We start from the raw sequence: 13803 nt of genomic DNA, 5'->3' as shown, positions 1-13803 counted from the left end.
TCATATCACATATGTAGTCCCTTATATGGAGGAGCATCCATGGAGTTCTCGCTTCTATGCCTGTCCCATTACGGAACTAGGATAGGGCACTGGCTGGGAGGTCAGGAGATCTTAGCTCTAGAATCATGGACTCCAGGGATGAAAGACCATCTTGCCCAACTACTCGCCTGATGGATGATTGAATCGCCTCTATAACATCGCTATGAAATGATCTTCCATTCTCTCCTTGAACACCTCTAATTACAGGAACTCACTCCCTTTGGAGGTTGTCCGCCTGTCTTAGAGCAACTCTGCCTGTTAACAAACTTCCTCTTTTATTTAACTGAATCTCTCTATAGCTTCCATTCATTGGTCCATTTCTACATTTTGGACCCACACAGAACAAGCTTAAGGGATCTTCCCTCCAAACCATTTAAATAATACTAACAGTGTGAACAATAGCTACCATTTATACAGTGCTTATTATGTGCTAGAAATTGCTTTAAGAACTTCATACATATTAATTCATTTAATCCTCAAAACAGCACTGCAAGAAAGAAATATCACTATTATCCCCATTATATAGACAAGGAAACTAACGTATCGAAAGGTTAAGCAACTTTGCCAAGAGGACAAAGCTCAGTAGGCACTTTCAATTCAAACCTAGGCACAATTGAACACCTCTGGCACCTCAGCAATGACTCATATGCCATGGCTTCACGTCCCTTTCCATCTTACTCATACTCCTCTGAGTGTGCCCCGGTGAGTCTACTGTCCTTTCAAAAGGGAGTACACAGAACTGACTGTGGTATCTAGATGTGGAAAATAGAGGACAAGCACTAGAAAACAGAGCAAGTCGATCACTCCTCCTCATTTCAGGGACCATAAATGCAGCCTCCGCTTGCATCAGCCTTGTTGTGGCCTCCTCAAGCTGATGGTTCACATAAAACTTACTACAGACTAAAACCCTCATCCCTGCTCTGCCTACATGACTTTGGTCTGTAACACAAGGTGACTGGAGTATATGATCTCCAAGGACTTTTCCAGTTCTAACCATCTAGGGTCAAAACATATTTCAAAGTTCAGTGAAGTTAAGGAATGTTGTGCCTGCAAATTCTGTATGAGGTTTTCTCATTTGGCCCTTTTCCACAAAGGGTTTCTGTGACTCTGTCTTTCTGTGACAGGGCTGTTGGTTCCTGTGATGGGGGCATAGTCGGGACTTCTAGAAGATGGTTTACAATGGGGTCTTCCTTAAAATCTGAAAGATGACTCCGTACCTTCCCTTGCACCTGCTGCCCTGCCCCCCCCCTTCCCCAGCCCCCTCAGCCCCTCCCCCTGCTGCCAGCTCTCCAGGGGGGGCCTGCGCTCACCTGTGTGTACGAACATGTGCTTGACGTAGTTCTGTTTGGCGGTGAAAGTCTTGTTGCAGAGAGTGCACTCATAAGGCTTTTTTTCGCCCTGCCCACTGGCTGTGCTGTGGCCGGCGGATGGGGCCAGGGGCTGTGGCGCTGGCAGCTGTGCAGTAAAGGTTGACAGGCCGGGCTGGGACACTGTCACAAACTGGGTCTGCTGGCCTGCCAAGGGCTGTGGCAGGCTGAAGAGGAAAGGCTTGGGGCCGCTGCCCGCGGGCTGGGTGGTGAAGAGGGCCGGCAGGTAGGTGTTGCCGGCTGTGCCAATGACCTGTGTGTTGCTGGTTAAGGTCAGAGGCATCCTCAAGTTGCTGGTGAGGGTTTCCGTCTGGCGTAAGTAGAGCTGGGTACTTGGCAGTGGCTGCCCGATGGACGTGCTGACCGCAGGCTGCTGCAGGGCGCTCTTGTCGGAGCTGTTGCTTACGGCGATCACCGTGCTGTCCAGCTCCACCTCGTTGCTTCTTTCCGGGGAGGAGGCACCGGTCTCTAGCTGGTGCGGCTGCGGGGCGCCCTCAGCCGGGGCTTCCGCAGCCTGCTCAGGTTGGGCAGATTCGGCCTGGCCGTCCCGCGCCGTCCCAGGCCCGAACTGCTGCTCCACGGAGTCGGGTTCGGTGCCTATGGAGGAGCTGACGCCCGAGTCGAAGCTTTCGCCCTTGGGTTCACTCTCGGTGCCCTCGGCCTGGTCGGTGTCTTCCGTACACTCCTCGGACTCGTTGCGCTCCAGGATCTGCACCCTTTGCTGCCCGTAGTAGTCGTAGTCGTCCTCCATCTCCTGCTTGATGTGGATGTTGCCCACCAGGGTCTGGATGCGCACCGGCCGGGGCTGTTTGCGGCAGTGCGTGGTCTCGGGGGTGGTGGACAGGTAGCGCTCCATCTGCTGCGAGCGCTCGTGGATGCGCGTGATCCAGCTGGGGTCTTCCATATGGTGGTCGCGGGGCAGGCCGAGTGCCGTCTCGTGGTGGCTGACCACCGCACCGCTGTAGAAGGAGCGCTCGCCGCTGCCATTCTGCATGGAGCAGGCATAGAGCGCCGAGTAGATCCTGTCCACGCTGTGCTGCGGGTGGCTCTGCAGGTAGCCTGACTCGGTGTCGCTGCTCTGGCCCGAGGTGCCCGACTCGGGAGTGCCCCGTGGCGTGTCCTGGCCCGAGTCCTGAATCCCCGGGAACACATCGCCCACGTTCTGCGACACGATGCGCGTGCACTCATCGATGACCGTTTTGATCTGCAGGATGCTGGCGGCCGTCAGGATCTGCAGGGCTTCCGACTGCGAGACGCGCAGCACGCCACTGTACATGAAGTCAATGAGCTTTTGCACCGACTGCACCGACACCACGGACGGGATCTCAATGTCGCTGTAGCCCAGCAGCAGCTTGTCCTGGAAGAAGGGGCTGCCGGCTGCCAGCACGCAGCGGTGTGCGCGCAGCATGCTCCCGTGGATGCGCACCGTCACGTCACAGAAGTGGCCACGGTTGCGCTGCTCGTTGAGGGTCTCGAGCACGGAATTGCTGAAGTTGTGAAGGTTGATGCTGTGAATGCGCTCGGTCATCCCCTTGCAACTGATGTCACCTGCACGGCAAGAGAGACACAAGACAGGGCGTGGGTCAGAGCTAGCTGACTGCATCCTTAACATCTAGGTCTCAGGTGGGCAATGCTCATGGCCCCTAGAAGCACTCCCCCCCACTCCTTGCAGACACAAGCAGGCTCTGTGGCTTTACACAAGGGTCAACTTGTGGGTGTGATGTCCTATGGGAACAAGGCCTTGAATTTTGTTCCAGCAGTGCTCCAGCTACTTTGGTGTATTGAATCCATTTTAACCCTGTGGACCTTCAGCCAGGGTTGTCAGTTGAAGCAGAGCAGCCTAAAACACAGATGGGTCATTGCCTGCTATACTACAACTTCAGCAAAGAGGGACTGAAAGGCAAATGCAAGACTTGTTCTCATGAAACTCCACCTCCACTTTAGGCTTAAGCAGGCCCTTTAAGAAAGCTTACATTTTCCTTAACTTATCAAAATTTCTTACTTTATTCATAGACAGCAAAAATACTTATAGTTAAATTCCTTTCCTATTAATTTATACGGCACATTCCCCAAATCCATACAAGGTATGCAAAAATTCTTGGAAAATTCAACCCAGTCTAAGATATCCACCCAACAGCTGCCACCATGTTTTCCAGTTGAGGGACAGGCTCTAGAATGCAATCTGCTGGCTAAAGGGGCACTTGCCCACTGCTTTCTGTATCTACACATTTTTCTCATCATCTCTCACAACCTGTTTGAGTACTTTCTAGGGTGGCTGTCTGTGACGTGGTGGTTGTCTGAATTTTCTGAGGCCTATTGAAGAAGAAATGTTAAACAGGTCAAAGATGGCAGTGTTGACCTGGGAGACTGGAGTACACTAGGTGACCATATTTGCCATTCAAACTGGGCACTTTTGAGAGTGAAAGGGAGCACTGTTGATAATTAGGTCAGGACAGCAGGAGTAAACCCTGAGTGGGATGTACGATCACCCAGGAATTGGGTGCTCTCTGTGCTTGCTAGAGGGAGGTATCAAACAGCTCCCAGTAGGAAGGCAGCAGTCAGCTATGTGGAGGATTTGGATAGCCTGACCTATTGCCAAACATATATCCCAGGCTGTGCAGGCAAGGGATAATATTGGTAACATCTAGACCCCAGATTGAGAAGGATAACAGGTGTCTATAACACTGAGTTTTAGGGCTTTCCTATTTTTCTACTTTACCTCTCTAAAGAATCCCTCTCTCCAAACCATTCTTCAGATTCTCCATTCTTGCCTTCACAACTGAACAATCAGCTTGAGGGAGGCCAAGTAAGTAGGCTTTCAAAACCAGGTGGCCCAAGTATGGATTGTTGGCTGTGACCCAGATCCTTATATCCTGTTAGAAGTAACCCAGAGGTAATGGCCTACACACAGAGGAATGTCCACCTCCTCACGTTCTTTCTCCTCTGCCCTAGGAGAGAGGGCCAGCTCAGGGAAGTCTGAGCTCAACTAGATTTTCTACCTTGCTACGCCCTACCTCCTCATGCTGTCTGAGCTCAGTGGATATGACCTCATTCTTATATACTAATTCATTTCCTTTGCTCTCAACTTTACATTTAGTCAGCCTCACATATATCCACTTAACTTAGTAAATGCCTATGGGCTCTATGTTCTCTTTCAGTGACATGATTTGTGCAAATTTTTACATAAGAGAATTCCTTCTCATTCCGACTTCCATTAGGTCTGTTATGTGCCTAAAATATTTCATTAGGCTACTGTTTCTATTTTTTTTCCTTTTATATAAAACAAATTGTCTTTGTCAGGGTAAGGAATCATGATGAATCCTCTATAGCTGTGTTAATACAAAACATGGCACCAGAGGAAGGGCCCAATAACCTAGGAAGGAAAATTCAGGAAATCAGTCAACAGACCAAATTCCAACATCTTGCTGAGTCCCTGATGCATGTGTACTTCGATAATAACAAGAGCAAACACTTTTCAAGAGCTTACTGTGTGTCAAGTTCTAACTACTTTATGTATATTATTTCACTGAATCCTCACAACAACCCTATGATGTCAGTAGTATTATTATCCCCATAACTCAGATGAGGAAACTGAGGCCACAGAAATTAGGAAATCCACTCAAGGCCATGTAGGCAATTGGTGGTCGAGCTGGCATTTGAACCCAGGCAGTCTGGTTCTAGAGTTCACACTCTTATCTGCTTCACTGTATTGCATTCTTTGCCCCTGAATGAAGTCTGGCCCTTAGGTGTCCACGGTCTGCTGTAAAGCTGTGTGAAAAGGTTTGTCCAGTATGCTCTCCAGCTACTTCTACACCTCTCCATAAATTAGCATGCTGTTCATGTTTCTAGGTCTTGGGACTTCAACATAGCCTCAGTCATCTAATAAAGAACATTTTTTGAAGTTTATAAATGGAACAGTGCAAGAGATAAACGTGAGGCCTGGCACTAAAATGGAGAGTTTTCTATATACAGTTTTACTATCACTAAGATCTCCATCATTTAAGTAAAATGGTAAGTACTAAAACTGGTTGAGTCTCTGATAAAATCACCATCTCTGAGTAGGATGGGCTTATTAAAAATTTTTTTCCACACAGGTGAAAACACTCTTGAAACACACAATTGCTCAAGGCACCACTTGCAGTTATATCCCTAGAGTTATCACATATCACAAAGAGTTGTCTTCTTTCTGATAATTCTGGGAAGAAGCTTAATCACAATTATCATACTAATTAATAACCACGTAGCATTTTACAGTGTACAAACTCTTTCACATGTATCATCTCATTTACTCCTTATAACAATCCTATATGTTTTCAGGACAGGTCTTATTATTACTATTTGGTGTAAGAGGAAGTCGAGGCTTTCAAAGTATCTAAATGACTTGCCCAATGTTTTACACAGCTAGTAAGTGGCAAGGGTGGGATTAGAACCCATGCCCCTTGATACTCTTTTTATCACATGATACTGGATTGCTGATGAATGCAACTTGGATTGCCCAAAGACTGAGGGCCATCCTAATTCTCAGGACGTAGAAAAAAAGATAAAGACACTGAAAGTGATGATGGAGGTTGCTTTCGAGTTGGAAATGGTCAACAACAAGAGCTATCATTACATTACACACATTCATACATACATACACACACACACGCACACACACACACACACACACGAGTCTCAAGAAGAAAATTCAAACTGCGTGTTGGACTGAACTGGTCAAGTCTATCTAAATAATCAGGTAACCCTATGGAGATAATCACAACAAAAATTGCTAAATATTCTGAGTTACGGTTATTGCAGTAATGTTGTTACCAACTTCATTAAAAACCACAGAGACAAACTCAAACCTGCACACATATACAACTTGACGTGACTAGCCTAGCTGGATTTTTGTAGACACAAGTTTTAAATGTTTCTCCGAGAGCACTGGTCCTGTACTGCAGTGAGCAGCCGTGAAAGGCTGAATCATTTTGCTGATATGTGTACAGATGTGATGGGGGACCCTGCCGGTCCATTCAAGCATGCCTCGTCCCTCCAGCACACAATGCTGAAGCAAGTCCTTTCCCAGGCTTTCTTTCATTTTTAACACTAACACAGTGGGAAAAAGTTTCTGCCATGGCAAGGCAATGTCCAGGCTTTTGTGAAACAGGTCCTTTTCATCCAGTGGGCATTAATGTATAGATTCCAACGGAATAAATCTGAAATACTCTGCTGTAGAAGATTTGTTCCCTATTGAAAACAAACCTTGATTAGATGGTTATTCAGAGACTGTATAGGAAGGAATGGTGTGAAAATGTTAACTCCATTCTTTCTTAGATTGGCACTGAATAGGCAATTGGGCTATTCAAAAAAAAAAAAAAAAAAAACCAAAAAAACCCCCCTCATCTACAAAACCATACAACTTTACAAAGATTTTGTGTGTCTGGGGATGCCACGTCACCCTCCCCTCCCAAAAAACCCCCACAGTGCTGTGAACAAAGAACTGATGGGGCAAAATGAAAAAAGTGATAAAAATAGTTCTCTGTGTGTTTTAAAATAGTAACCTACCTTCTCTCCACTAGAGTAAAAATGTAGAGTCAGCCTGTGATGGCATTCACTAGAACACACAAGGAATTCTACTCTTGAAAGTGATCATGTATTCTAAGTGATCGTGTTCTGTGAGTGAGCACAGTTGGATGAGGCTGAGGCAGGAGTGACTACTGGAAGGGTGTTCTGCTTGTGGTGAAATAGCTGATGCAGGGCCCAGCTCTCTGTGCTGTAGGAACCCAGGCCCTGCCTGTCCCTGAAACGGTGGGTGTCCAGGGATAGGACTTAGCATGAGAATAAAAAAGCTGCCTGTGCACAAGGGAAAAGGAACAAGAAAGGAAACAGCAGGCAATACAATCTCTTTTAATTAGGTGTGAAATCCAGTCCTTTCTCAGCCCGGATATATAAAATGAGACTAGTGCAAGGGTGAGGTGTAGAGGGAGATGGGAATTGGAAGTCTCTGTGGCTTGGAAAGAAACACCAGCTCTCAAATTAAAACCAAGATGAATTTTGGTCAAGTCAACAGGCCGAAGTCAAATGTCAGGGCTGAATAGCCCTTGAGCTTTCAATCTGGGCCACCAGGCTCACGTGCGCTAAGTGGGTCAGCCCATGAAATAGGGCCAGGTGGCCAGGCCTCCACAAGCCAGCCTCTTATCTCACCCTTTCCCAGATTGTGCTTTGATAGCATGCTGAAGTTGCTCTTTCATATATCAGGTGATTAGTGATGATGTTAAACTCTCACATTTTGGTGCTACCTACCAAGCTGGTCCCACTGGGAAAGAGCCAGTTCTTGCTGGAGAAAGCTGGGATGCATGTAGCAACTCAGGCCTCTTCCTCCCCAAATCGACATCTGTTGCCCTGCCAGGGGCAAGACCTCAGTCATGTATATACTTCACCTATGTGTCGAGGGGATACCTGCTGAGCCTCTGCACCACAGGAGGTTAGGGGTTGCTTGCTCACAGTTTCCGCCATCTACAGCAGATGGTCCTGCATGTCCCTACCCCCTCATTCTATCTCACTGGCATCTCCACAGTCTTTGGAGGGTGGCTCTGGGGAAATCACTTATGCAAGTGAAAGGTGGTAGGCAGACCAAGACCTCTTTCTCCTACCGTGGCTCCATACACCTAGCATATCCCAGCTCCCATTGCCCCTGCAGGTGAACTACGGGAAGGTCTTCAGCTTACAACGAGGAGAGGTGCGCTGCTTTACTTCTCCATTCCTGGTGATAAGGGGGATGCTTTGGGCCATCTCCCAATGAGAGTTCTCCCCTATCTTCCAGATTGTCTTAAGCCTGCGCTACAGGACCCATAAGTGATTTCATCATTTTCTTTTTTTATCATCAGTAACAGAATTCTTCTCCTAAGACATAAATCAATTCTTCAACTTTCAGAAATTTGACTTTCAAACATATTTTCAGGAATACACAACCAATGAAAGTTGGGAGCACCCTGTATGTACTTTTATAGTCACTGCTTATTATTTCAGGTAGACAGAGATATTAAAATTACTAATGCTTTTCTATTAAGGATCTCAATATTATGGTTGGGTATGTCTTTTATATTACTTGAATTTTCATTCATATATGTAATTCATACACTTAATGAACTTTCATCCATTCTGGAGCACATTTTAAGTATTTAAAGGTCCTTAAGAAGCATATGTAGCGGTATCAATATATATATATATATATATATATATATATATATATATATAAAATAGAGTACTACTCAGCCATAAAAAAGAAGAAAATTTCGCCATTTGCAGTAACATGGATGGACTTGGAGGGCATTATGTTAAATCAGACAGAGAAAGATAAATACAGTATGATATCACATATGTGGAATCTAAAAAATACAACAAGCTAGTGAATGTAACAGAAAAGAAGCAGATTCACAGATATAGAGAACAAACTAGTGGTTACCAGTGGGGGGAAGGGGCAATGTAGGGGGGTGGGGGAGTGGAAGGTACAAACTATTGGGTATAAGATAGGCTCAAGGACGTGTTGTACAACACAGGGAATATAGCCAGTATTTTGTAATAGCTGTAAATGGAAAGCAACTTTTAAATATTGTATAAAAAATTAAAAAATTATTTCAAAATGTGTATTACATATATGTATTTCATATACTTATATAATTGTAAACTCAATAAAGGGATGAGTGTCAGCATTATAGTTGTATGAATAAATGGGTTTTGTGACAAATAAACATTAAAATTTTACTTGAAAGAGTAAAAAAAATATTAGGCCACATCTTAGCAACTATATAGGACCTATGGTATGCTTTTCTATGTAAAATTTATCCTCGACCTCATTCAATTCCTTATTTTACTTCTACTCTGATTTCTTTTTTATAGCTATAGATAAATATATTTTCCTATTTATTAATGTACTGAATATTCTTTCAGGCCAACTTAAATCCTTTTAGCTATGAGGTGAGGATATTATCAAACAATTAATCAACAAATAATTGTACATCAACTTTATGGAACCAATTCTAAACATAAGTTAACACTTCATTTTGGGGTATTATCAAGCCCCATACTTTATGAATTTATATACTTTGAGCATCTGATTCCAGTGGACTAAAACACTGAAAGTTCAAACACCTTTACTCTTTTACAGTACAGCTTGTGAAACCTAAGTTTTAAGGCTGTGAACAAAGGCATTGGATAGCTATAATCCTAGACAACATTCTGAAAGACACCTATGCCCTCATTCCAAAGCTGAAATGAAATGGCTTCTTCGTGAAGAGGGAGGACCTGCTGGGACTAAGGAGAAAAATCAATGAAATCTGAGGTTGATGCCTTTAAATCCTCTTATATTGTAAACCTTTTGAGACACCTTTTAGGAGTTTGATTTTTTTTTTCTTCCTAAAGCTCTTTCCTTACAAATTTAGCTGCTGCCCTATTGTAACCTTTTCTTTTGTTCACTAAATCTAGGGAACAAAAACACAGAGATACTGCATCTGTGGGTGGGATAAAAAAATGAACAAAATGATCTACTTAAATTCACAAAGGATGCAGTTTGAACTTGCTTTGGATAGGCCTTAAAGAAGGGCCCATATATTCAAAGGCACAGTTAATAAATTAGGTCCTTTATTTCTCTTGAGAAGAAACTATACACTTAAACAGTGTTTATATAAAAACAAGCATCTTTTTGGGCTTCCCTGGTGGCACAGTGGTTAAGAATCCTCCTGCCAATGCAGGGGACACGGATCCGAGCCCTGGTCCGGGAAGATCCCACGTGCTGCAGAGCAACTAAGCCTGTGAGCCACCATTACTGAGCCTGTGCTCTAGAGCCCGTGAGCCACAACTACGGAAGCCCGTGTGCCTGGAGCCCGTGCTCTGCAACAAGAGAAGCCACTGCAATGAGAAGCCCGCACACTGCAATGAAGAGTAGCCCTCGCTCGCCACAACTAAGGAAAGCCCGCACACAGCAACAAAGACCCTATGCAGCCAAAAATAAAAAAAAACCCAACCAAACAAAAAAAACAAGCATCTTTTTACTCACTAACCTGTTCACCTTTTGATCTCTGCATCATCATATACTTATTTTTTAAAGGAAAAACAAAATTTTAACTTCAGTGAGTTCAAAGATCCAGCATAACTCCCAGGAATGGCATTCCTGTGGAAAATATCATCAACTGGTGATGAAGTATAGTTAGTTAAGAAATTAATTTTTTGACTTTGGGAAAACTTTTGTCTGAACTTCAATAAGTGAGAAAACAGAACCCTACAGTGTCATTTTAAAAAAGCTCTTTGACTAATCATGGAGCTTCCCAATTCACAGAACCTCCTCTGTTGCTTACTGTTCTGAAACTGCTTTTGAAGCATATCTTCAGATTCATGCTCGAATGATCTCTTTGCTTGTGTCTCCCTGGAAAAAAAATAAGTTGCTTCCATTGTGACAGCTGGTTTTTAAGCATAGCTGTTTGTTGGTAGGAGGGGGCTAAATTCTTTCTCTATGGAAAGTGTGGACTTGAGCCATGATAGACTGTAGATTCCTACTGAGGAATGAAGGCCTTCTATCTCAAAGTAACAAGGAAAAGCCAAGGAAAAAGGTAAGTTTGTTTTGCTGGATGACTGGTTAAGATAGAAGCACAGAGGTGATCTGATGTGGGCCAGTTTAAGAAAGTAGCAGAAACTACATCTCAACAGCCCACCTAGGGTGATCCATTATAGAAGCAGGCACAGGATTTCCTTAAGAAAAAATAAGATGTAAGTTCCTTTTTGGCTCATGCTGAGATGAAGAAGAGTCTAAATAATTGTTGTCAGAACTTAAAACCTTGGGAAGTACTGGTAAGTAAGTGAAGTGGAAGGCATACTTCGTAATTATTCTCATTAGGAGTAAGGTATTATATTTTTATTTTATTTTCAGTATATTCTTGATCCAGTATTCTCTTATATAATATTTTATTATATTATTTACATATTACAGGAAAAAAGATATTAAGCTGTAAGAGTCTTCTATTGCTATAGGTAACATGCTAATCATCTTGACTTACTTCACCGATTTGATTTGATCTTATTTTCCCCAAATAAAATCTCTGCATTAATCTAAGAAGTTGGACATTTTGCCATCTCTTGATGTATTGCATTCATTCTTAGTTCTCTTCTCCTGCTGAATTTGTCCTGAGTTCTGAGACTCTTGTGCTTTCTCTACTTTACCAAATCTAATGTACCATTTGAGAACCCTATTCAAAGTTCTTCCTTCTCTGTGGAACCTTCTTTGATTACTGAACTCCATCCTGAGTTTTCTCTTTAACTAGTTCCCACTGATGGGTGAGGTAATAAACTGAAACATTAATTTCTGTTTTTTCCCCATGGAATTAGAAGACTTTCATAATAATAAGGTGATTGAGAAAGACCAAACCTTCCATACCATTCTGGGCTCCCTTACTCCAAGTACTTGTGACTTTAGAACCCAAATCAGAAGTTAAGCCCCCAAAACAAAGGCCCAAGACAGAAGGCTTTGTTTTTTGAATCTAGGTCCTCTATGGGGAATTAAGCTGGGCCCTTTCTGGGTGAGGAGGGGGACACGGGTGCTTTGGAGTTAGACTGAGGTGGCCTGACAGAGGAGAAAAAGAATCAACTTCTCCTCAAATGAGGAAGGTGCCAAGGTTTGAGGTCTCTGCCTGTACACGACTCCAGTTGGGGTGATTGCTTGGCACACCTTTGGAAGCTGGACAGAAAAAGACACCCAGTTGAGAGGAGCAGTGATGCTCTTGGGCTGGGCCCTTGCTCAACAGAGAGGACCACTGTGAAGTGCGTGTCTAAAACCCAACTAACACAGTAGTACCGGGCAGTCAGATGCACCAGCCAAAATGGCATCTTTGTCAGGAGGACAAGTAATGTTGATGATGAAGACCATTAAAGACTAAGGATCTGACTGATCCCGAGATTTTATGAGTCTTGTATAAGTCTAGGGAGGGGAAGGGAGCCCTAAAACTTGACAAAATTTCTTGCTAACTTAGTGATAGGGGCCTTGGGTTTAATTTTCTATAGAGAAATAAGGAAATGTTTCTTGTACCTGAATGTTGTAGGATAGGTCTGAACTTTCTAACAGTCCTTAACAGTATGTTATTGATTATTGTGCCTTTCCATTTTTCTGCATTTGTGCCCGCCTTATCTCTATAAGAAGACTCCCAGCTTCCCGAAGGCCAGCACCTTGCCTTGTTATAACTACAACTACCATCACAAATTATCACATCCCTCACACTGCCCAGCACACTTCTTTCCACCGAGTGGGTCTTGTCTGAGGGCTTACTTGCTCGGCTCTCCCCCACACATCACAAACATGCTAACAACAAGTAGGCACCTTGTGGCCCCTGAGGGTGCACCTTTCCTCTGAGCTATGTCTGCATGATGTAGTCCCAGGGATCTTTGTGCCCCTGCAGTTCTGGGTGATGCTCTTCACCCTGTCCTTTATCACCGTACCCCTTCTCATCAGGGAAGTTCAGTGTTCAGTATGAATTCAAGGTCTAAGGCAATTGGTTTTTTTTATGTGTTCACTGCATTTCCCACAATCTGTGCTCCTTCATTTGTGATTTCTGACACATGCCATACTGTTCCCATCTCTTTGGTTCCATTTCCCCCAAGAGACAGCTCATTGGGTCCTCCTGTCATCTGAAAATTCAGTGGAACCTTGCAACTCAAAGTGAGAAGAGACAGCCAATCTGTGATGTGATATAAAAGTGATCAGGCCAAACTCCAGGCACTCTTGCCTAACTTAGTGAAGGTAAACTGCTCGGTAACAGATGTCACAGAGATTATCTATCAATCAGCTTTGATAATGGGTATTTATATTTGCATAAACAGTGTCAGGGATTGTTTAGAATATTTTCACTTGGTGGCCACTGGGTGTCCTCATTTACAAAGTAAATATGCGATATTTAGTGTGGGTCACCAGAGAGGATAAAAAGACACTAGTTTTCTCTTTGGCCTTTCACATACTGGATATAAATTTATTGCTGAACTCACAACCAGGTCACATATTAGTACTGTTTAAAAAGGTTCAGGTCAACTGTTAGAGTTTATAATCAAAAGTAACTTCTGCAGATTCCAGACATGAATTTACAAGGCTGCTTCCTCAGTCAGGGGGACTGTGATCCAGCTATTAGGATGAACGCGTACTCATTTGAAAATTGGCATGGGATTTTGGCTATCTGCCGAGAGAGTCAGGAGAGAGGGGCAGAGACAGTCTTAATTTATTCTTGAAAGAAAAGAGAACACCAAATATCTCCATGGGATATTTGTTAAATTCTGTTTTTATCTCAACTTTTCTGAAAACCAATTAAAAATAATAATGAGAAAGATAAAATATGTCCTTTGCTCGGGAAACCTGAAATAATGTGAAAAATAGTACAATAAGCTG

At 43.7% G+C, this 13803-nt stretch overlaps 1 protein-coding gene across 17 annotated transcripts in view; it reads right to left on the bottom strand.

The window, feature by feature from the left end:
• Positions 1-13803, bottom strand: part of ZBTB20 (zinc finger and BTB domain containing 20) — an 825027-nt gene that overhangs the window by 34359 nt on the left and 776865 nt on the right. For all 17 annotated transcript variants that reach the window (XM_082624273.1, XM_082624270.1, XM_082624272.1 and 14 more), the window contains one exon: positions 1350-2954. In XM_082624273.1, coding sequence (XP_082480399.1) covers positions 1350-2954 — 1605 coding nt within the window. The remainder of the gene's footprint in view (positions 1-1349; positions 2955-13803) is intronic.

The sequence above is a fragment of the Mesoplodon mirus genome (assembly GCF_964341445.2).
Source record: "Mesoplodon mirus genome assembly, chromosome: 6".
In the NCBI taxonomy this organism is placed as follows: domain Eukaryota; kingdom Metazoa; phylum Chordata; class Mammalia; order Artiodactyla; family Ziphiidae; genus Mesoplodon; species Mesoplodon mirus.
This window is presented reverse-complemented; position numbering and strand designations above follow the sequence as displayed.